This window comes from Anguilla rostrata, chromosome 3 (genome assembly GCF_018555375.3).
Source record: "Anguilla rostrata isolate EN2019 chromosome 3, ASM1855537v3, whole genome shotgun sequence".
Classification (NCBI taxonomy): domain Eukaryota; kingdom Metazoa; phylum Chordata; class Actinopteri; order Anguilliformes; family Anguillidae; genus Anguilla; species Anguilla rostrata.
This window is the reverse complement of record NC_057935.1, coordinates 17,985,745-18,009,502: the sequence shown is the minus strand read 5'-3', so window position 1 is coordinate 18,009,502 and position 23,758 is coordinate 17,985,745. Positions and strand designations below refer to the sequence as shown.

Below are 23,758 nucleotides of genomic sequence, written 5' to 3'. Positions count from 1 at the left end.
ATAAACAACAAAAACAACCATTTGTTTGCATTAATAAGTAGTGACAATGGTGACAGTTTTTTATTTACTCCTATTCACTAATTTTGAAATACCAGTTCTTACCATTTGTATCTTCTGTTTTTTTTCTGGAAAAAAAAAACACAGAAAAAAATCCACTGCACATCTTTCATCTATGAATGTAAATTGGCATATAAATGATATCACAATAAGACTGTCAAATCAGACTACTGTTGCCATGGTTTCCTTTAGGATGACACTCTGGCCTGTGTCACAAAGCAGGATCACTTGGTTACCTGAATAACACATTACCCTCAAATCTGGAACATGGACTAAAGTAAAAATAAATAAATAAATAAACTGTTCCGGCTTTTACTTATTGCAGCAATCCAGCCAACTCAGAAATTCTACTTTGTGAAATACCCACCCTGGTCTAACCCTGTTCCTGAAGAATCCATGCCAAGTTCACTTATTAACTTGAAAATCACATGCTTCTGAAGCGGTGGGCCCGGTGCTATTTTATTAGGTGGTTAATTAGTGAACATGTTCACATGCCGTTCGGAGTAGCAAAAGATGAATCTTGAGAGCCCATGTCTCTTTAAATCAGAATGTAAAAACTTTCATCATGGCAGATCACAGGTAGTTTATGATGACATGCCAGCATTAAAATGACTGGTTGCTGTGTGGTCCAGAGCAGCTTGTACAGCAACAGTATGCCCACAGAGATTGAACGTGTGTATATTAGCCAAATATTCTTCAAAACAATTCTATTCAATATTATTTTCAGCTAGAAATGCAACATGAATAGAATATGAATACCATTTTCCATTCTCTTTCTTCTAATTCAAAATTACAGATGTGTGGTGCTTACTTTAGTATCCCACACAGGTTGTTTCCCATCACGACTCAGAACGAGGCCCTGGAGCTCACAGTATTCCAGAAGGTGATGTTGTGGTACCACGACGACGACTGGCACCAGCATCAGTCTCCAGAATTGGAGGGATGGTGTGAGCCACAGTTCAACTCAGCTGTGTGTTTGGCCTACCGCTGACAAGGATGAGAGAGAGAGAGAGAGAGAGAGAGAGAGAGAGAGAGAGAGAGAGAGAAGGAAATGAAAGATACTTTCATAAGCCAGAAGTGAAGGCTTACAGGAAATACCACATCTTGCATTTTTCTTTTTCTGTCCTGTTCTCTGTGGTTTCTGTTAGGTGTAAAAAGACATTTACAATGTTTATAGAATGCATGGTGAAGTCCAGTTGTATATTTTTTTATTTTCCTTCACATTTACATAGTATGCAAACAAATCGCAATGGAGAAAAAACACATTCATTGCCCCTGTGTAATGCAAACACTCAAAAACAGTGTTTACCTTGTGATCAGTGCACGCACACACACTCCAAGAAGTGACAAATCATCAAGAGCAGTATAGCAGTACACTGCAGATGGGCCAACCGCATCCTGAGTAGCTTTTCAGTGAAATAACCGCTGAAGGGACCAGGAGTGCCTTAATCACCACTCAGCACAGTACACCCTAAAACAAAGTAAATCTCTCTTCTATCTCAGTTGATGTTGGGTGAGAGTTCTCATGCAAAATGGTTGCTTTGTATCACCCAGGTGGGAGTAAGACACTGGTGGAATATGACGTGATCCCCCCTTCCCCCACTGACGCTGCCGAACAGTGTTTCTTAACAGAGCTGGTCTTTTTACAGCACCTCAAGTGCACATCCGTTCAACATAGCAAAAGTTTGTGCTGTCATTAACAGCAGTAACAGGAGCGAAATGGTCATTTTAGTTTTTCACATTTCCTTGTGAAAAGCAAGAGGCATACCCTTTTCTAAAATGAAAAAGAAACATTTACTTTACATTATGGTATAAAGAGCCCAATCATGGTTAGTACACTTTTGTTGAACAATAGTCTGTGATCATGTCAAACTATGTGCCCATTCTATAGAAAATATATTGTTTAAACTATTCAATGAAATAATTTCTGGTCATTTCTTTGGTACAAATGTTATTTTCTGATATGCAAAGATTGCTGGGAAATATGTCTGTGTATGCTGTTGTCCAATGTCAAGTGTCTGTTTGTCATAACTGTTAACTGGTTTCGGTGGTCAAATAAGGTCAGCTAGCTAGCTGATGAAGAGATCAAAGAGTAGTCCTAGCTACAACTAAGTGTATGAAAATTCCTTATAAACACAAAAAGTGGATCTCAGAACAGAAAAGAGAAAACGGACCAGGAGAGAAAGGTAGAGAAGTTGTCATTTTTGGATGGCTTTTTAAAAAAGAATCACCAAACCCGCAATTCAACTGCGTGAATTCAACTTCTGACAGATCATGGATATATCAACAACCTTCTTTGCTCAACTGTTGTTAGTCAGGACATGTTATAAAACTGAGATCTTCAATACATACTTCAATCTCTTGCAAAAATGCTTATTGTACATCATTCAGTAACCTTTGTTGAAGTGTGAAGGCTACTGTGGTTATGACATTGCCTGTCACAGTAGCTGTCACAGAGAGCTGTTTAAATGTTTTTAACTTGTAGCGATAAATTTCCTCATCTGGAACATATATTTGTACTTCATGTGTCATCGCCATTTTGGATTGCTGCCATTTTGGAAATTCTATTAGTAATGTTGTTTCCAGTTCTGACTGATCAATCATTTGGCACTGATTGGACATGGACACATGGTGGTGCTATAATAGTCATTTGAATTTTCAGTGTTCAAGCCATCATTATTCCTACCCCTTATGAGCTAGAGACATGAACCCTACCTCACACTATGTCTGTCCTCATGGACAACTCATATGCTTCGGCATCATAATGTGCACCGTTTTTAATAAATTTTAAAAACTTTAAAAGGCATCTCTTTCTAGAGCATTTCTAAAGTTATTAAAAAATAGTCGCTAGGTCAAACAATGTGGCCGCTGTAAACAAACAAATTTGAAAGTGAAGGCATTAAACAGGGAAGTGAACTATTTATCATTATGATCAGGGGTCAAAGAGCACTAATTCCCTGGAGAATAATCCCAAGAGAGACAGCAAGTGCAAGAAATGTGGATTTAATTGACAATATTATACATTATTGAACATTAACTAACTTATTAAAAAAAACAAGAACAAAAACTAAACTAATGAGCATCAATCTATGAAATGAACAATAAGACAGAACTACAACGTGTGTTACTCCTAATCAGGCGTTAACATAGAACTGTAGTTGTGATTTTTTTGATTGTTCATATTCTTTTATTTCGTTCTTGCAGTCTCAGGATGTGAAGATTCATGGGCTGCAGGCTATTTATGCTATCATCGAACCTTCAAAAAACTGCAATCCAGCTGAGTCCAGAAGACAGGAGAGTGAAATACTGGGGGGGGCGGAGTTAAGTTACACATATGTGAATATTCCATCCATGATGTTGTAATGTGAGCAAATAAACATTTACACATTATTATAATAAGAAATGACACTCTCTGTTTCTGTACTACTGCAAATAAAAATGACCGGTGTGTCAGCACCATATCCAGAGCTAATTATTCAGCTCTTGCAGGAACTAGCAAAGGTATTCAGTCCAAACATGACTATTTTACCATTAACTTTGTCTTTGCATTTAGTTTTTTTGTCAAACACAGCAAAGTTATAGTCTTCTTGTAAAGGGAAAATTCATAAGTTAAACTGTAGGATGAATGCTCATTGAATCCTGCCCTCCATCCATAATAAATCCATATTTAATCTATCTTACAATCCAAATTGACAACACACAGTAATGCATTCAAAAGCTCAGTCAATGCAATGTGCACCTGACAAAGGGCAACCCCACCTATCTTACCAATGACGTGCACTTCCTGCCCTCAAAAACCATATGTTAGCAAGGTTCAAACAATGAAGATTCTGTTTTGCAATTCGTTTGGGACCCACTTACTTTTCTTGAGTTTCTTTCTTCCCTCCTTCCCTCTGTCCTTTACTTTTCCATTCTCTTTCTTTCTTCTAATTCAAAATGACAGATGTGTGGTGCTTACTTTAGTATCCCACACAGGTTGTTTCCCATCACGACTCAGAACGAGGCCCTGGAGCTCACAGTATTCCAGAAGGTGATGTCGTGGTACCACGACGACGACTGGCACCAGCATCAGTCTCCAGAATTGGAGGGACGGTGTGAGCCACAGTTCAACTCAGCTGTGTGCTTGGCCTACCGCTGACAAGGATGAGAGAGAGAGAGAGAGAGAGAGAGAGAGAGAGAGAGAGAGAGAGAGCGAAGGAAATGAAAGATACTTTCATAAGCCAGAAGTGAAGGCTTACAGGAAATACCACATCTTGCATTTTTCTTTTTCTGTCCTGTTCTCTGTGGTTTCTGTTAGGTGTAAAAACACATTTACAATGTTTACAGAATGCATGGTGAAGTCCAGTTGTATATTCTTTTATTCTTTTATCACATTTACATAGTATGCAAACAAATCGCAATGGAGAAAAAACACATTCATTGCCCCTGTTTAATGCAAACACTCAAAAACAGTGTTTACCTTGTGATCAGTGCACGCACACACACTCCAAGAAGTGACAAATCATCAACAGCAGTATAGCAGTACACTGCAGATGGGCCAACCGCATCCTGAGTAGCTTTTCAGTGAAATAACCGCTGAAGGGACCAGGAGTGCCTTAATCACCACTCAGCACAGTACACCCTAAAACAAAGTAAATCTCTCTTCTATCTCAGTTGATGTTGGGTGAGAGTTCTCATGCAAAATGGTTGCTTTGTATCACCCAGGTGGGAGTAAGACACTGGTGGAATATGACGTGATCCCCCCTTCCCCCACTGATGCTGCCGAACAGTGTTTCTTAACAGAGCTGGTCTTTTTACAGCACCTCGAGTGCACATCCGTTTAACACAGCAATAGTTTGTGTTGTCATTAACAGCAGTAACAGGAGAGAAATGGCCATTTTAGTTTTTCACATTTCCTTTAGAAAGCAAGAGGCATACCCTTTTCTAAAATGAAAAAGAAACATTTACTTTACATTATGGTATAAAGAGCCCAATCATGGTTAGTACACTTTTGTTGAACAATAGTCTGTGATCATGTCAAACTTAACCTATGTGCCCATTCTACAGAAAATATATTGTTTAAACAATTCAATGAAATAATTTCTGGTCATTTCTTTGGTACAAATGTTATTTTCTGATGTGCAAAGATTGCTGGGAAATATGTCTGTGCATGCTGTTGTCCAATGTCAAGTGTCTGTTTGTCATAACTGTTAACTAGTTTTGGTGGTCAAATAAGGTCAGCTAGCTAGCTGATCAAAGAGAAGAGATCAAAGAGGAATCCTAGCTACAACTAAGTGTATGAAAATTCCGTATAAACACAAAAAGTGGATCTCAGAACAGAAAAGAGAAAACGGACCAGGAGAGAAAGGTAGAGAAGTTGTCATTTTTGGATGACTTTTTAAAAAAGAATCACCAAACCCACAACTCAACTGTGTCAAAAGCTCTGTCAGATCATGGATATATCAACAACCTTCTTTGCTCAACTGTTGTTAGTCAGGACATGTTATAAAATGTCAATACATACTTCAATCTCTTGCGAAAATACTTATTGTATCATCCAGTAACCTTTGTTGAAGTGTGAAGGCTACTGTGGTTGTTATGACATTGCCTGTCACAGTAGCTGTCACAGAGAGCTGTTTAAATGTTTTTAACTTGTAGCGATAAATTTCCTCATCTGGAACATATATTTGTACTTCATGTGTCATCGCCATTTTGGACTGCTGCCATTTTGGAAATTCTATTAGTAATGTTGTTTTCAGTTCTGACTGATCAATTATGCGGCACTGATTGGACATATGGTGGCGCTATAATAGTCATTTGAATTTTCAGTGATCAAGCCATCATTATTTCTGCCCCTTTTGAGCTAGAGATATGAACCCTACCTCACACTGTGTCTGTCCTCATGGACAACTCATATGCTTCGGCATCATAATGTGCACCGTTTTTAATAAATCGATAAACCTTTAAAAGGCATCTCTTTCTAGAGCATTTGCCGGATCACCACAAAATTTGGGCGTGCATCATCTTGAGAGTACTGTGACCAGAAGTTATTAAAAAATAGTCGCTAGGTCAAACAATGTGGCCGCTGTAAACAAACAAATTTGAAAGTGAAGGCACCTGTCACAGATCGGGTAGGTAGGACCCAAACGAAGAGTGAAAAAAAAAACACAAACTCAAAAAGGGAAAATTAACAAAGACTTTACTTAACAGGGAACACAACAGGGAACTTCCAAAAAAAAAAAAAAAACTCCAAATTAAAACACACACAGCAGAACATGGGCAGAAATACACAGGCAGAAATACACAGGCGTAGTAGAAACATAACTCGTTGCCATGGAGGGCCGTGTGTATGCAGGTTTTCATTCCAGCCTCAGATCTTGATTATATAATTAGTTAAATTATTTGCTGAATTAGGGATGCAGGTTTGTGCACAATGGTGACCCGATGTCTATGGTGACCCGCATTGTCTAAATAAAAATTTTCTTATGTTCTGTGCTTCAATGCAGTTAAACGCATATGGCTGAATGAGTAATTGGACTCAATTAAGGCAGCATTAATTGGTTAGAATGAAAACCTGCATACACACGGCCCTCCATGGCAACGAGTTTGACACCACTGCACTAGAAGATACATACAAATACAATTCAGGAACCAGCACAAATCCAAAACAAACACAAAGAACCAGCACTTGAATCAAGGAGACAAAGAACTTACTTAAATAGACAGGGGTAACAAGACACAGGTGAACTCAAAGAACAATCAAACCAGAGGGAAGGGAAAACGAGAGGCAGGTGGGGACGGTGATTAAATAACAAGACAATAAAATAATTGAAAGCAGTAATACAATTAACCAACAGGGGAACGAGCAGGACACAAAACAGAAGTGACGCCATCTGGCGGCCCAACAGGGAAAAACAGACAGAAACACAGAACCATGACAGCGCCAAACAGGGAAGTGAAACATTCATCTAAAATTCTTTGTTACAATTGATGCCAAAGTTAGTGCCCTTCTTTGCCAAGGGGCCTAAGGGTGCAGGAAGTTGCATGAAATCTATAAAATGTGTATGTTGATTAATCCACAACCTAAACAAATATTTCAACCAAAAATCACTTGGAAAATTGCAGTACATAAGGGACATGAGGCTTTAGGGGGCACACACCATGTTCAGTGAAATTTGGCCATTTGGGGGCGTTATTTATTTATTTATTTATTTATTTATTTATTTATTTATTTATTAGTTTATTTATTTATTTATTTATTTATTTATTCAACCTTTATTTAACCAGGAAATCCCTTGAGATTAAAATCTCTTTTTCGAGGGAGACCTGGCCAAGATAGCACACCATTACAAAGTTACAAAAATTAGTTATGCCAAAAAATAGTCATCACAACACCAGTTCCTTAGATAGGCTCAGATTGGTACACTTCAGAGCATAGTTTCCAATCAGTATTGTTTTTTCTATCGTTATTGTCTGATAATTAATGAGACACACTACACAAACAGGAAAATTGCAGGCACCGAGACATATGCGAATAGCAGCCAACACCAGTGCACACAGACTGAAAGACCACCACACTTCCGCCCTGGAGGCCCCCCTCACTTTGGTGAGATAGCGAACAAACACTGTCTTTCAGGTTTCTGTGCTGAAACCAGGTAAAATGGTTTTCAAAAGACACATCTATGCTTTCATTTCAATTGTTATTGTGGGCTTTGTTCAAGGTAAGTCAATTTTTATTGCTATGGTTTGAGTGATGATATTAAAGTACAAACATTATTCGAGACTTGAGAAAATTAGAACATCTGAAGCAGAAAGAATGCAGGGTAAGACTGCATACACTGTTTATGACATCTTTCCTTCTGTTTTTGGCATAGCTCATATTGTTTATGTAAGCAGTGTTCACCTCTTGGTGTCACAGGTTGGTTCGCTTGTCTTCACCTTAAAATCAGCAAGTAATATAGGCCCAAGTACAAAGTTAAGTTGGTGAAATGTGCAATCAGCTGGTTTCATTGATCAATTTGCTGAGAAACAACAAAAAACCTGCAGACCCCTTGGCTTTCTGTGGTATATATTAACATGAATTTCCTATACAGAAAGTAGAAGTGCTGTAGTACTCAAGACTGATCTCAAGACCAAATTTGGATGGTCAGTCTTGTCTTGAACTCAGCTGCCCTTTTACTCAGTCTTGACATGGTCTCCTTAGATGAGGACACAGATTTTTTTCCTCAAGACCAGTCGGGAAATTAGCACGCTGAAAAAAGTATTTGACCCTCCCATAAGAAGCCAGCAAAGACTATACCTTAATTACAATATACGATTGCCAAAATGAGACTTAATGAGATGTAGGCCTATAGACTAGTGGTTTTCGAACATGGGGGAGATATCGTCTTCTACACTTGGCTGTACTTCAATAAATAAATTGATAAACCTTTAAAAGGCATCTCTTTCTGGAGCATTTGCCGGATCACCACAAAATTCAGCTGTGCATCATCTTGAGAGAACTGTGACCAGAAGTTATTTAAAAATAGAAGCTAGGTCAAACAATGTGGCCGCTGTAAACAAACAAATTTGAAAGTGAAGGCACCAAACAGGGAAGTGAACCATTTATCTAAAATTCTTTGTTACAACTGATGCCAAAGTTAGTGCCCGTATTTGCCAAGGGGCCTAAGAGTGCAGGAAGTTGCATGAAATCTATAAAATGTGTATGTTGATTACTCCACAACCTAAACAAATGTTTCAACATTGCAGTACATAAAGGGCATGAGGCCTGAGGGGGCACACACCAAGTTCAGTGAAATTTGGCCATGTGGGGGCGCTATTTTATTTATTTATTTATTTATTTATATATTCATTCATTTATTTATTTAACCTTTATTTAACCAGGAAATCACTTGAGATTAAAATCTCTTTTTCGAGGGAGACCTGGCCAAGATAGCACACCATTACAAAGTTACAAAAATGTGTTATACCAAAAAATAGTCATCACAACACTAGTTCCTTAGATAGGCTCAGATTGGTACACTTCAGAGCATAGTTTCCAGGCAGTATTGTTTTGTATCTTCGTCTACGCTTGTGCTGTACTTATTACAGAATAAAATGTGGGAATAACAATGTGATGATGTGCTCCTCCCTGCCTAGCATAACTACATTTTAAATGTGTTAATTAGTCTATTTTCACCTTGCTATTCAGTCATTGAATAGGCCTAACATACAGTATGCCAATAAATCCAATGAAAAGTGAGATTTTTTTCTATAACATGATTATTTTGTGATTGTCACATAGTAACAAATAATAGTTTGGATAAATATTTCAAAATATTTTTACAGTGGCAATCCGACAAAATTACAATCATGATCTTAAATGAGACTCACTGTTTCGGTCTCGGTTTTGACTCAGTCTCACCTCCTCACGGTATTGATCTTGTCTTAATCTCATTATACGACTAAGGTTCATTGTCTAATTGAATAATGTTTTTCTAGCATACCAGAAAACACAATAGCAGAAATGCAACAAATAAAGGTGTAATGTACAACGTTCTTTCTCTCTCTAACAATTTTATATGATTATAATTTTATTATGTTTTAACTCATAACTAACTGTCATTGCTGTTTATGTGTGTGTGTGTGGTGTGCATGTGCATGTGTTTTTATATTAATATACATAATAATGATATTGTTTCATTTTAATTTTCATGGCCTCACTGTGTGTGTGTGTGTGTGTGGTGTGCATGTGCATGTGTTTTTATACTAATATACATAATAATAATATTTTTTCATTTTCATTTGCATGCCACATTATTAATGCTGCATAATTCTGATCACTCCTTCAGGAACTAATTCCACTACTACTTCCCCTGGCACTCATACTACCACAAAACCTCTCTTTACTGGTAATTATCTTTTTCTAACAACCACTGTCTTCAAGAGCACTGTATCTGCTGCCACCAAATATGGATTCATATGAAATTGATTTCTTTCCACTTGAAGGGAACGTTGTCAGATAAATTCTTGTCTTTGTCAGAATGTCAGGCGGTAACACTGTTCACATGATATGAAAGTATATAATAGATTATGGAGAATATTATTTAAAAATCTTGAATGTCAGTTAAATCCTGTATCACAAACATAATTTGCATAAGGGTTTATACCATGAATTATATAAGAGTAAAAGTTACATTTTTCTCCGCAGTCACTTTTTGGTGAGTTTTGTATCAGGTGACCAGTGTTACTGTTTTGATTACATGTAGCATGTTGTGATTCATGAATGGTTTTCTGTTATCAACGTATTTTACTAAGTGATTACAAAAATGTGCTTAGTTATTGATTCTTCTCCATTTGCAGACCACAGGAATGAAAAATATACCATTGGCAAGAGTGTTAATCTCACATGTACAAATAAGACATGGACCGAGATGTTCTACACCACTTGGAGGATCCCTAGAAATGGAAACCACTGCACAATAGCAGCTAGCACAGACAAACCTCCTCATGACACGTGTTTGGATGGAAAAGTCATGCGCAACACATCTAATGGGGAATCCTACTTGCACATTCCTATTTTTAAAGTCACAGATATAGGAATTTATAGGTGTGAAACTGCATTTCAAGGTGCAAGTCTCATAGCAGAAATCACTGTATCTGCCATAGGTAAGAGACCACTTAATCTACTTAAATGTTGAATCCTGCAGTCATTTTGAAAGAATCAGTTTATGCATTTCAAGATGAAAGCTACATGGCACTTATTCACTTCAGATAAATTGGAATTTGTTATACAGAGAAAGGGACAAACTGCTATGTTACATTTAATTAGGCTTGATGTCTATCCATTTACTTTTGTAAACAGTGTATTAATAAAACTATATAACCATTAATTGGGTCAAAGGTGATTATACATTCAGTTTTGGCATCTAGAGACCATTTACCATTTTTTGCATTGTGTATATAAAAATGTAGTAAGTTTAAAGAAAATTCTGCAATCAGCTCATTTTTTGGTTCTTCCAGTTTCCCCACAGATATTCACCAGACTGGTTATCATCAGGGATGGTAAAAGAGAGGCTGTCTGTTCAGCTATTGGTGGTAAACCAGCTGCCTCCATCTCCTGGAGAAACGCGTGTAACTCCAGTGTGACTCAGACTTCCAAAAATAACACAGACGGCTCCTTCACTGTGGAGAGCAGACTGATCGTCCCTGACCATGTTCCTTCTGACAACCTGAGCTGTATCATCACCCACCCCAGCTGGACAGAGCTTCACATTTTAAGGGTCTCTCCAGCCTCAGGTCAGAGCTGTTATCTTCCTACCTTTCAGACAAGACAATAAGCGCAATTTAACTGGATGTGCAACCTGATAGCCACATAATGAGTTATTATTATCAGTTATTAATCACACACTTATGTGAAGTGATAGTTTTATTTTTTCTCCAACAATTCCAAAATTAATGGATGCCATCGCGCCAAAAACAAAAACAGTTTGGTAGTGCTCATTTTTTTTTGTGCTCATCTAGGCACAGCAGGAGGTCTTGTGTATGGATAGATGCTGTTCCGCAGTCCTGAATAATACTAAATTACTACTTTGTTCTAATGAAAGGGGAATGCACTGGGTTTCCTGTGGTCAATTTGTCGGTATTTCATTTTTTATACCTTTATTGTGAACACAATTTACAGTGCATGATAAGTTTCCACATTATAAACATGATAAATAATTTCAGTCTCCCAGCCATTGACATGTTAATACATTTCTTTCCAGAGGCGCCACATTTCTCTTTGAAGAAAGTTGGAATCTCCATGAGCTGTGTAATCGTTGCTCTGGGGGTTCTGGCTGTATTTTGTATCATAAGGAAGTTTCCCAAAAAGGTATAATGTATTCCCTTGGATCCTATTCACTGTGAATGCATAGATTCATAGATAAAAATGACAACTTAACTGGCATTTGACAGATGCTCTTATCCAGCGGTAGCGTATGATGCAAACAAAAATACAAAGATCAGGGGTAAAAGAGCACTAATTCCCTGGAGGATAATCCCAAAAGAGACAGCAAGAGCAAGAAATGTGGACTTAATTGACAATATTATAGAGCATCAATCTATGAAATGAACAATAGGAAGGAACCACAACGTGTGTTACTCCTAATCAGGCGTTAACATAGAACTGTAGTTGTGATTTTTTTGATTGTTCATATTCTTTTATTTCGTTCTTGCAGTCTCAGGATGTGAAGATTCACGGGCTGCAGACTATTTATGCTATCATCGAACCTTCAAAAAACTGCAATCCAGCTGAGGCCAGAAGACAGGAGAGAGAAATACTGGGGGGGGGGGAGTTAGGTTACACATATGTGAATATTCCATCCATGATGTTGTAATGTGAGCAAATAAACATGTACACATTATTATAATAAGAAATGACACTCTCTGTTTCTGTACTACTGCAAATAAAAATGACCAGTGTGTCAGCACCATATCCAGAGCTAATTATTCAGCTCTTGCAGGAACAAGCAAAGGTATTCAGTCCAAACATGACTATTTTACCATTAACTTTGTCTTTGCATTTAGTTTTTTTGACAAACACAGCAATCACTGAAAAGTTATAGTCTTCTTGTAAAGGAGAAATTCATAAGTTAAACTGTAGGATGAATGCTCATTGAATCCAGCCCTCCATCCATAATAAGTCCATATTTAATCTATCTTCCAATCCAAATTGACAACACACAGTAATGCATTCAAAAGCTCAGTCAATGCAGTGTGCACCTAACAAAGAGCAACCCCACCTATCTTACCAATGATGTGCACTTCCTGTCCTCAAAAACCACATCTTAGCAAGGTGCAAACAATGAAGATCCTGTTTTGCAATTCGTTTGGGAGCCACTTACTTTTCTTGAGTTTCTTTCTTCCCTCCTTCCCTCTGTCATTTACTTTTCCCCAGTCTGGATGAATAACAAGATTTTTGAAATGTTTGTGATCCTGGATGACATTGCCATGGGCTTATTGCTTCTCCTGCATGCAGTTGTAGGTAAGGAAATTGCTAGCGTATGTTCCAGGGTTGAGGTAATATTTTGGTCCTTGAGGTTGCACACATTTCGCTGATGCTGTGATTGTGACAATAATGACTGCTCAGCATATTGATAACAAGAGAGTTAAACTGTAGGATGAATGCTCATTGAATCCTGCCCTCCATCCATAATAAGTCCATATTTAATCTATCTTCCAATCCAAATTGACAACACACAGTAATGCATTCAAAAGCTCAGTCAATGCAATGTGCACCTAACACAGAGCAACCCCACCTATCTTACCAATGACGTGCACTTCCTGTCCTCAAAAACCACATCTTCGCAAGGTGCAAACAATGAAGATCCTGTTTTGCAATTCATTTGGAACCCACTTACTTTTCTTGAGTTTCTTTCTTCCCTCCTTCCCTCTGTCATTTACTTTTCCCCAGTCTGGATGAATAACAAGATTTTTGAAATGTTTGTGATCCTGGATGACATTGCCATGGGCTTATTGCTTCTCCTGCATGCAGTTGTAGGTAAGGAAATTGCTAGCGTATGTTCCAGGGTTGAGGTAATATTTTGGTCCTTGAGGTTGCATACATTTTGCTGATGCTGTGATTGTGACAATAATGACTGCTCAGCATATTGATAACAAGAGCATTCAACTCCCTATCCATAAATATAAATATAATTCAAGCAGGAAATGTCAGAATTAGTGTGTATACAATGTGCATGTATGTGTTCATGTATGTGTGTGTTTACAATCCAAGTTTTCTCAAGCTGCTCCACATGCCTGTTTTATAAATCTATCCATGCTGAAAATTACATTTATTGTGTTTAAATTTGATAGTGGTGAAATCAAAGTTATAACTTATTTAACCATTAATACTTTCATACTTTGTGCTGTTTGGATAGAACATTAAAATGCATCTTTCATGAGTGTATTTTTGTAAAAGGAAGAATTACATTACCTGAGAGTTATATTTTATCTACCTTTATACAGAATAGCCACATTTTCTATTGAAATAAAAAATAGAAATAGAAACCTTGACTGTTTTTTTTTTACCTCAGTAAACAAATATATAGCAGAATAAAACACATTTTTATAATAAAACCATTTACTTCTCATTTCCTTGAACTTTCAGGGAACTACATCATACCAACGGTGTCTCAAGGCCCGAAGTCCACCAAATCACTGTTGACCGGTAATGTGTTTTCACTGTTAAATGTGGAAGATTATTCAGCCCAGAATTAAAACTGAAATATAGAATGGAGAACCTTTCAATTTCAGGATGTATGTAAATGAGTGGGTGTATCAATCAAACCAAGCAGGGTGAGTCTCATACAGATTGGGCAAAGTGCCACCACGGGGCACAAGAAGATTAACTTGTGCACTGCGCCGAAATGCGCAGTATGTTTTAATGGATGAGATCAATCTGAGCATTTCATTTTCACTTTGTTGAGATCATTGAAAAAAGAATGGTCGAGGCATCTTTCAAAAAGTACAGCATTTCAGAATGCATATAAAAGCTAGCTTACTAAAATGGTTTTATTTTATTTTATTTGTACTTTGCTCATATGAAAGGCCAAAAGGTGGAAAACATCATTCCATCTTTCATAATGTAAAAGGCCTGAGATATCACAAACAGCCAAAACAAGCCGATATATTCAATAATGCATATTGAGTATAGGTTGCAGCTGAGAATTTTGAACATTTTCATTCTGAAATTTGTGAAAGGACAAACTATGAAGGTTCGCATCACAGGTGCCAAGCCAGAAAAGCCAGAAAAGACTATCATGATATGACTATATCATGCAAAACTGTACATCACAAATCGGTAATCTATGAAACAGATGTCACTGACATTGCACCTAAATTCTGAATGCACACAAATTACACAACTGAAAGCAAAGAATTTGGGTGTTTGGAGTGACCTAGTCAAAGTCCTGACTTGATAGAGTCCAATAGAGATGCTGTGGCAGGACCTGAAATTAGCAGTTCATGTTCGAATACCTACTATCTTGTCTGAAATAGAGCAGAACGTTTTGCAAAGAAGAGTGGGCTAAAATTCCTCCACAGCAATGTGCAGGATTGATATCAAATTATAGGAAGAATTTGGTTGCAGTTATTGCTGCTAAAGGTATTGCAACCAGTTATTAAAGTTTCAATCTCAAAGATCTCCGTTTCATTCTCTTTGGCGGTACCAGTGGCGAGAAGACCTCCTTACTATGTGAGCTCTCAATCACGGTTGATGGCACCACAGTGACTGCCTCTCACTCTGCCAAGAGCTTGGGGGTGGTCCTGGATGACCAACTGGACCTCAAGGAGCACATCAAGGTCCTGCAGATTCCTTCTGTACAACATCATACCTGACGACGCACTCCACCCAGCAGCTCGTCCAGGCTACAGTGACCTCTCGCCTTGATTACTGCAACTCTCTCCTTGCAAGCCTGCCAGCTTGTGCCATACAGCCACTACAGATGATTTAGAATGCCGCTGCCCGACTCATCTACAACCTTCCCAAATTCTCCCACGTCACTCCTCTGCTGCGATCACTCCACTGGCTACCGGTCGCTGCCAGGATCCGGTTCAAAGCCCTGACCCTTGCCTACACTGCAGCCAACAGGACAACCCCCATCTACTTGCAGGACATGATTCGATGTGCTTGCTCGACCACTCCGCTCTGCGGCAGCAGGGCGCCTTGTAACCCCTCCCACCCGAACAAAGCGATCACAGAGCTTCTCCACCCTACCCCCCCAGTGGTGGAACGAACTCCCCGTCCCTCTCCGAACCTCCCCCTCACTACCCATCTTCCGCCGTGGCCTGAAGACTCATCTCTTCAGACTATACCTAGACTAACCACCACCATGCTGTATATTTCACTCTAAATCCCCCCCCCCTTTTTATGACACTTGTTGCATGTTGCCCCATCCCAGAACTTTTTGGTAATTTGTATTTGTCCTAATACTGTAGCTTATTCTTCTGCCTAGTTGGCTTTGCAGAGGTTAGGTCTGAATAGTGTTCACTGTGTGAACTAAACTGTGTTCTTGACTAGAAATAGCTGTACAAAATAAGCATTGTATCTTACTGAACCTGTGTTAAGTAGTTGTCTATGACCATGAAATGCACTTTTTGTACATCGCTTTGGATAAAAGCGTCTGCCAAATAAATGTAAAGTAATGTACTGTAATGTAATGGTAATTGAAGTGTGTTTTTAGACCTCACTTCCCAGAGATCCAACCGGATCCAACCAGTGTTGCCTGTGTGACGTCAGTCAGTTGGCACCTGGACCACACCTACTATAACACTTAGCCTACTATTTACTGAATAAAAAATGGTTGTTATAAGAGTAATGTTATGTACATACTCATTCATTGTCTAAGATTAGGCCAACTTAAGCTGTCTTTACACTGCCGAGCCGGGTTAATCAGTGATGATCAATTTCCACAGACGTTCTTTATCCACCTTTTGCCCGGTATGAACATCACTGCAGAGTGTGAACTGGTTAGTTGCAGAGCATCTGAAGCCGTTGCCTGGGGTCTCAAAAGACCCACATTGTCAAATCGCCAAGTGTAGTTTTAGAACGTTTACAATCAGACGTCTTGTAATTTTGCAAGTTGCATCCAGTCTCGTTGCGAATCATATCTGAACTGTATGGGCTCAAATTAATGCCAAACGTATTTTGTATTTGTGAGCAATGACTTGTGCTTGCAGCTTATGGTTTGTGTTTTTACATTGTGAGTTGAAACTGAAACAAAGTATTTTGTACTTGTAAGAAATGACTTGTGCTTGCAACTTATGGTTCGTGTTTGTACTCTGCAAGTTGAACCTGTAAAAATACGTTGTGTTTGTGGATATAGATTTTCGTGAGGGGGGAGGGTCATGTCTGTAAGTTAAAATCTACATGTGTTTTGTGATCTGAAGTGGTTTATTAACATTTGTGAACAGAAAAAGTATGAATGCAAAACAGTTTTTTATGTGCGACACTCCCTCTACATGCAAAGCCCAGTTTACAAGAAGAAAGCTACAGACAGACTTTTGGTGCTGATTTTACACTTCCGGTATGGAGAGCCAATCGTTCAGGGCATTTGCAACTATCCAATCAGCGCTCCAGTAGAGACCAGGGTTGCCACATTGGGCAATTTTCCCGCATTGAGTCTCCAAGAACGTCGGTATTAAGGAGCATATTACAGGTTGGAGACCCCAGTGAATCAATGTGTAGGAAAATGTTGGTTTTTTTCTTTGCTCCAAAAAACGATGGTCTATCACCAAACATATGGCAACCCTGGTCACTACTGGAGCTTTCTTCTTGTAAACTGGGCGTTGCGTGTAGAGGGAGTGTTGCAGGAAAAAAACTGTTTTGCATTCGTACTTTTCACAAATGTTAATAAACCACTTCAGATCACAAAACACAAAACCCTCCCCCCTCATGAAAATCTATATCCACAAACACAACGTTTTTTTACAGGTTCAACTTGCAGAGTACAAAATGAACCATAAGTTGCAAGCACAAGTCATTTCTTTCAAGTACAAAATACTTTGTTTCAGTTGCAACTCGCAATGTACAAACACAAACCATAAGTTGCAAGCACAAGTCATTGCTTACAAATACAAAATACTTTTGGCATTAACTTGAGTGCATAGAACTGGCCTTTAGTGCTGCGCACGTCGTGACTCACTATAGCCACGTTTCCACCGCAGGACCTTTACCCCGGAACTAGGAACCTTTTGAGGAAGTCACAGGAACTAGGGTCTAAATTAAGTTCCGGGGGCTTTATTTTACCCCCAAAAAAGTTCCTGCTCGGGGGGTAGTACTTTGCAAAAGTACCAGAATCTTTGGGGTGGGCCGCAAGCGCTGAAAATTTCTGATTGGTCGACAACTTGCAGTGTTTTATTTCAACCGCCATTTTTTAAAATCTGCAGCCACAAACCGATTTATTTTCATAATAACTTGAAATCAAACTTGTATGTTATGCGGTGCAGTAGCCTACTTTTGGTTATAGCCTGCCAACGTCTTGGAATTATAACGTGTGCTCTTCTGTTCTTTTCTTGCTTTGTATTTGTTTTTATAAAATGCTAAACATTCATGCTGGGACAGCATATTACGTACCAAAACATTCAAATGGTTTAATTCGGTTGCTGAATATTTTCTTCCGGATTTTCTTTGTTATCCCATTGTAATTGAATCAAAACATTTGATACAGTTATGTGAGGTATGCGGTAGTTATGCATAACCTACATTGGTGATACAGTAAAAAGCAAACTGGAAATCACCTTCCGCACTTTTTGTCAGGGTAAAATAACAGGTTAATTCTAGTAATCGTCCCTTTTGCTTTTTCAGACCGCCATAATTTTACTCTGCCATTCTTCAATTCCACAAAAAGACAAGGAAGACTATGGACTAATTTATGGTGCATGGTTCGCATCTTCGCTGCTCGGCTAGCAGAAACTTTGAAGGAAAGCAAACGGGGGCTGTACCACTGCTAATTTAAATTTTCACGCAAGTCCGAGTTTTCGTTCTATTCTTGTCATTTTGCGTTTAGCCTATATGGAATTGACGATGAGAAAGTAATCAATTCAACAGCAAATTGTTTACAACGTGTGCATGTTTTCTGCTGTTGTTGCCAGTTATTTGTGGAATGTGAATGCATTCTGTCGCCTCGGATGTCAAGACATGAAAGTGAATGTTCGCATAAAAACATAATGAATGTGTTTGAGAGGATATATAAAACAGTTACAATCTGACTATTGGCCTGTTATATCCTATTTGTTGCATAACAACGGTCCAAGTTCAACTACCAACGACAGTTTTGCTTGACAACGGTAAAATATGCCCAAACGGCTGCAGAAGAATATTTCAATTTCAGGTCATTAAATCGATAAAAATCAATAAATACAAAAGTAACCATATATAGTCATTGTTGGTAATTTGTTGTATATAAGTGGAATAAACCCCTCCGGTTATTAGAAAATAATGTAGGCTACTTCAGTGGTAGCATGGGGTTACAGAAGAAATCATAGGACAGCTGGACCGACGACAACGTCGCTTTTTCATACGTCAGTGGGCTAATTTGCCTAATCTTCGCGGGACTTTAGACCACAATGGAAACGCAGACAACAATGGGCTGAAGGAACCTTTTAGTTCCTTGAAAAGTAGTTCCTGGGACTAAAAGTTCCGGGTACTTTTGGTGGAAACGTGGCTTATATGTATATTGGTAACACAAAATTAATAAATTGCACCCCCAACTGGTTAAAAGTTGATGATACACGTCTAGGTAAGATAATAATTTATCTTTACACACATAGTTCTTTTTTTTTAAAAGAATGCATAAATAATTGCCCTCCTCAAATATTAGGGATGCTTAAGCTTCTCATCACCCACAGAGCTGGCACCTGTGGTTCACATCAATGTTCAATAATACAGTCATTCTAAAATGTATACCACATTTAAAATAAATGTGGTAAAATAATGCATTGTTCAAAATTTTTTTTTTAGAGTTCAGGAGTGAGACTCATGATCTGGGAAGCGGTGTTGATCTGATATGCACCAACAAGACCTGGAATGAGATGATCCACACCATCTGGAAGCTGAACACTGAAAGGAGCCAATGCACAATAGCATCTGGTTTCGGTGTGCAAGACTATGACTCCTGCAATGATGGGAAATTGCTGAACAACACCAAAAGTGGAGGAAGCTACCTGCACATACCTTTCTTCTCAAAGGCAGATGAAGGACTTTATCACTGTGAGGCAGTGTACAGAGATGGCAGCTATTCAGCAGAAATCAAACTGTCTGCAGAAGGTGAGATTTTCCCAGTATGCTCAAAGCCCACTCTTGTGATCAAAATAGCAGGTCAAGTACTGTGTGTTACATAATGTGACTGTGGCCGATTTATCTTTCAAATAGTCCAAGTTACACTAGCCTCACTTGTCAGGTTCATAACATTAAGGAGCTATCCATGTAACTGGGCAGGCACTTTGATGTAAGATAGGTGTGTGCCTAAATTTGGGGAATGTGTTTTGCTAATAAATTCATGGTCAGTTTCTTATGAAGAAGAATGGAGGCCTGTAAATTATTCAAGGCATGCTAATGTCCAGATGCTCAATAAGAATGGTTTCTAACCTTTTATCAGTTCTAGGACCACAGGTTTTGAATATCAGCTGTAGAAGAAGATTGTCTGGGGTCATGACTAAACAAAAGATGACAAAAAGACCTTCCATTTTTGTTTGGCAGTCCCAGTTTCTCCACAGATATCAACCAGGCTGGATATCTTCAGGAATGGTAAGAGAGAGGTTGTCTGTTCAGCTATAGGTGGTAAACCAGCTGCCTCCATCTCTTGGAGAAACAAGTGGAACTCTAGTGCAACTCAGAGTTCCACAAAGAACTCGGATGGCTCCTTCACTATGGAGAGCAGACTGATCCTCCCTGACCATGTTCCTGCTGACAACCTGAGCTGCATCATCACCCACCCTAGCTGGACAGAGGGTCACACTGAACTGATTCAAGCTTTAAACCATGAAGGTACAGTAATTTCTGGTTTAGAGGCCACACATTGTTACTAGTGGATTCACGTGATAACTGATTTTAATTAATTTAGCATTTTATTGTAGCCAGCTGGCAAAAACATTCTGGGCTACATCGATAACAACTGAGCTATTATTTGCAGTACTTGTGGTATTTTGTGGAGAATAAGTCATTGTAAACTCAAAACTAGTCATTTTAAAACAGTATGAGGATATGGATTGTGTCACTGCCAACAGTAATGTTTTAAAATACTTTTATGTTTTTTCATGGTTTCCATTAGGTGACCATACTATGCTCATTTCATAATTATTCCTTCTCTGTAACTTTCTCAGATTTCAATATTTCTGAGCTCTTGCGCTGTATACAACTTTTAACAAAGAAAGTGGCACAACCCACATTTAAAATAAGCATCATTTTGGAGTATTAAAATATCAGCAATGTTTTGGTCACCCAACCTTCTTCGGAAAAAGAAACATTCAGTGTATATGCAGACAAGTGACAAATTAACCAACATAAAGTGTCTTTGTAAGGTGTTAGGCCATCACAATCTGCCAGAACAGCTTCAAAGCACCTTGGAATAGATTCTGAAAGTCTCTTGAACTGTATCAAGAGATGGAACACCATGGTGTTTTTTGGTGTTTTGATGATGGTGGTGGACAGCGCTGTCTCACATGTCAGTCCAAAATCTCCCATAGGTCTTCAATTGAGTTGAGATTGACTGTGAAGGCTATAGCATATGATTCACATAATTTTCCTACTCATTAAACTATTGTAAAGATGACCACTAAAATAACCCCGAAAAGTTGAAAAAAATGATTTTGAATGCTCATCTTCTTGATGTCTGTGAAGATATGGCGAATAGTAATTAAAATTACTATTCGCCATATAGCTCAGGAGGTAAGACCGATTGTCTGGCAGTCGGAGGGTTGTCGGTTCAAACCCCGCCCTGGGCATGTCGAAGTGTCCTTGAGCAAGACATCTAACCTCTAACCCCTAACTGCTCTGGCGAATGAGAGGCATCAATTGTAAAGCGCTTTGGATAAAAGCACTATATAAATGCAGTCCATTTACCAAAATAAAACAAATTTGAACTCCTAAGCTGTCAAATTGTGCTAGTATTACATCTTCAATCTTGATTTGAAGTTCCAAGATGACTAGTGTACATAATTATAAATTTAATTGTAAATTTGATATAATAATTCATTAAACTCAAGAAATGCAAAACTGCTAATAGGTTTTAAAAGGTATGCAAATTATGAATAATGAATAAAACATGGCCTCCACAATTAATTTGATCTTCTACATGAAGGCATTAGACAGCAAGAGAATATTTTACCATTACAATATGCATTTCCATATATTATGTATTCATGCTATATATTATTATGAAAAAGAGCAGTATTATATTCAGTTGAATATTTCTGTGACCAATATTTCTGGGTTCTAACTCAAGTCAAGTGTTCAGCACAGCTCTGGCAACATACAGGCACAAATTTGGTCTCACTGAAGTGCCATCTTTTTTGTCTTTTTCAGAGTCTACAGCAAGTTTTAGCCTGCAGTATAGCGTCCTTTCTGTCTGCTCTGTCATGTTAATGTCAGGATTTCTGGCTGCATGCTTCATCTTGAGAACATCAGTTAGAAAGAAGAGGTATGAGGTGAAACATTTTTTCTCAATAGTGCGATGCCTTCTCCTGGCAGGTGGGGGGATCTTTTTTTTATATCTCAACCAGGGTTCAGGCCTGGTTTCTTTGCCCAATTTTCTTTTGTATTCCCACCATAAAACACCTATGTGACAGTGACTCTACTATCAAAAGCGCTATACAAATAAAATGGACTAAATTGATTTGAATTGAATTGAATTGAATTGAATTGAATTGAATTGAATTGAATTGAATTGAATTGAATTGAGCTGGGGAGTGGTTTGCTGTAGGATTTATTCATTGAGGTTTTAGGCTATGTCTTTCAGAAATATGGTAATGTCACTGTGGTGTGGGTTGAGAGAACTGCGCTTTGACATGTTAGATCTTCCTAACAGCATCTACTAAGCATCTACTAAGTAAATGTATGGAAATCTTTTTTTATCTCCCCAAAATTTACAACACGCCCCCCTTAAACAAGTGATTCTTCACTCAGCTATGACAGGAAATTACAAGCATTTTAACACAAAACTGTTCATTCCAAACACAGGATTTCTCTATCTTCTGTTTCCATAGAAACAAAGTATGGAGGCCTATATATGCCATGTCTACAGTTGAACCCAGGGGTCCCAGCTGAACCTCATCACCACAGTTCCATGTCCTGACACAAGCTATCATTGCCAAAGAGCTGAGCATTACTGCGAAAAGAAATGGGAAAAATATGGAGGAAAACAAGGAATATGATTCTTTTTCACAGTTTAAATTATGACTGTTCAAAATGTGTTTTTCTTTCTATCTATCATTAACTGTTTCCTGCTGTATCAAAGACAATGTGCACCACTGTACAGATTTGTAGCCTTGTTCTGTAACTGCTTTTCGTACCCTCGAGTACGTACAATATGCAAAATAATGAGCCACTAGTACTCATGAACAGAAAAGTTACCTTCTGAAAGGAATGCACATTTTTTTCCAAATACATCCATCCAGCAATAGATCTCATTACATTTAGCATTTTCTTAGGAGGTATGTAGTATGATGTCAGAGCCCAGAGTTTCCAGAATTTACAACACAGTAGAAAAACACCAGAGTTTCCTGAGCGCATGGTTAAGTTCCTGGGTCCTAGTTTCTACACTCATAGCTCCATGTGTGAAAGAAGCAGAGTCATAGTAACTGGGAAGTGCATTTCTGGTCGGAAGATGGCAGATTTAAAGTAAATTCATTTGTTAAAACTAATGGTTTCATTTGAACTCTTCTAACTTCTTCTAACAGAACTATTCTAGCAGGTAAAAATCATATTGTGAGTTGTGCTGGTATGTCTACGCTGAATGTCAGTTACTATTGTTTGTTTGTTGATAAGCAAAACAGATGACATCATGCAGGCCTTTCCTGAGAACTTTTGGCTGTAAATTATTGTGCTGAACCTGAGAAACAGCCTTTGACAAAAACAAAAACCAGCTCTGCAGGTTTACCTACAGCTGTCAAATTTTCTTCAGGAACTCCCTTGATCCTTCTCCCCCACTTGCTATTGTAAATAAGTCAATTAATCAATCAATCAATAAACCAATAAATAAATAGA

The 23,758-nt window shown here is 38.3% G+C and overlaps 3 protein-coding genes across 7 annotated transcripts in view; 2 read left to right on the top strand and 1 right to left on the bottom strand.

Moving 5' to 3' along the window:
• si:ch211-214p13.7 (uncharacterized) overlaps nucleotides 1–13,035 on the bottom strand; it is a 19,637-nt gene extending 6,602 nt beyond the window's left edge. For 2 of the 3 annotated variants that reach the window (XR_010328912.1, XM_064326589.1), the window contains exons 1-4: nucleotides 12,900–13,035; nucleotides 3,919–4,191; nucleotides 869–1,044; nucleotides 103–125 (exon numbers count right to left, since the gene is read on the bottom strand). Coding sequence is in view for 1 of the 3 variants with exons in the window: in XM_064326589.1 (XP_064182659.1) it covers nucleotides 103–125; nucleotides 869–897 (52 nt within the window). In the remaining 2 variants the exon portion in view is untranslated. Of the gene's footprint in view, nucleotides 1–102; nucleotides 126–868; nucleotides 1,045–3,918; nucleotides 4,192–4,516; nucleotides 4,815–12,899 lie in introns of those variants that run through there. The other variant, XR_010328911.1, reaches the window with a different exon arrangement.
• LOC135250369 (cell surface glycoprotein CD200 receptor 1-like) lies at nucleotides 7,324–12,392 on the top strand. Of its 3 annotated transcripts, XM_064326583.1 has the most exons (6): nucleotides 7,327–7,757; nucleotides 9,867–9,926; nucleotides 10,378–10,683; nucleotides 11,038–11,313; nucleotides 11,781–11,887; nucleotides 12,234–12,392. In XM_064326583.1, the coding sequence occupies exons 1-6, from the start codon at nucleotides 7,697–7,699 to the stop codon at nucleotides 12,390–12,392; spliced, it is 969 nt and encodes a 322-aa protein (XP_064182653.1). In that variant the 5' UTR covers nucleotides 7,327–7,696. The 3 variants fall into 3 exon arrangements, with proteins under 3 accessions (XP_064182655.1, XP_064182653.1, XP_064182654.1); XM_064326585.1 differs by lacking the exon at nucleotides 12,234–12,392 and having other exon boundaries at nucleotides 7,324–7,757; nucleotides 11,539–12,034; XM_064326584.1 differs by lacking the exon at nucleotides 9,867–9,926 and having other exon boundaries at nucleotides 7,328–7,757.
• On the top strand, nucleotides 12,905–23,758 carry LOC135250368 (cell surface glycoprotein CD200 receptor 1-B-like). Its single transcript, XM_064326582.1, has 7 exons — nucleotides 12,905–13,039; nucleotides 13,469–13,555; nucleotides 14,165–14,224; nucleotides 19,517–19,822; nucleotides 20,255–20,542; nucleotides 22,079–22,193; nucleotides 22,759–23,758. The coding sequence occupies exons 1-7, from the start codon at nucleotides 12,958–12,960 to the stop codon at nucleotides 22,817–22,819; spliced, it is 999 nt and encodes a 332-aa protein (XP_064182652.1). The 5' UTR covers nucleotides 12,905–12,957; the 3' UTR covers nucleotides 22,820–23,758.

What these genes read in the sequence shown, in the direction of transcription:
- LOC135250369 (XM_064326583.1), top strand. Translation starts at nt 7,697, where the DNA reads ATGGTTTTCAAAAGACACATCTATGCTTTCATTTCAATTGTTATTGTG. An exon ending in AATCACTGTATCTGCCATAG is followed by an intron (nt 10,684 to 11,037) that starts GTAAGAGACCAC and finishes TGGTTCTTCCAG; the next exon opens with TTTCCCCACAGATATTCACC. An exon ending in AAGGGTCTCTCCAGCCTCAG is followed by an intron (nt 11,314 to 11,780) that starts GTCAGAGCTGTT and finishes ATTTCTTTCCAG; the next exon opens with AGGCGCCACATTTCTCTTTG.
- LOC135250368 (XM_064326582.1), top strand. Translation starts at nt 12,958, where the DNA reads ATGAATAACAAGATTTTTGAAATGTTTGTGATCCTGGATGACATTGCC. An exon ending in CACCAAATCACTGTTGACCG is followed by an intron (nt 14,225 to 19,516) that starts GTAATGTGTTTT and finishes TTTTTTTTTTAG; the next exon opens with AGTTCAGGAGTGAGACTCAT. An exon ending in AATCAAACTGTCTGCAGAAG is followed by an intron (nt 19,823 to 20,254) that starts GTGAGATTTTCC and finishes TTTGTTTGGCAG; the next exon opens with TCCCAGTTTCTCCACAGATA.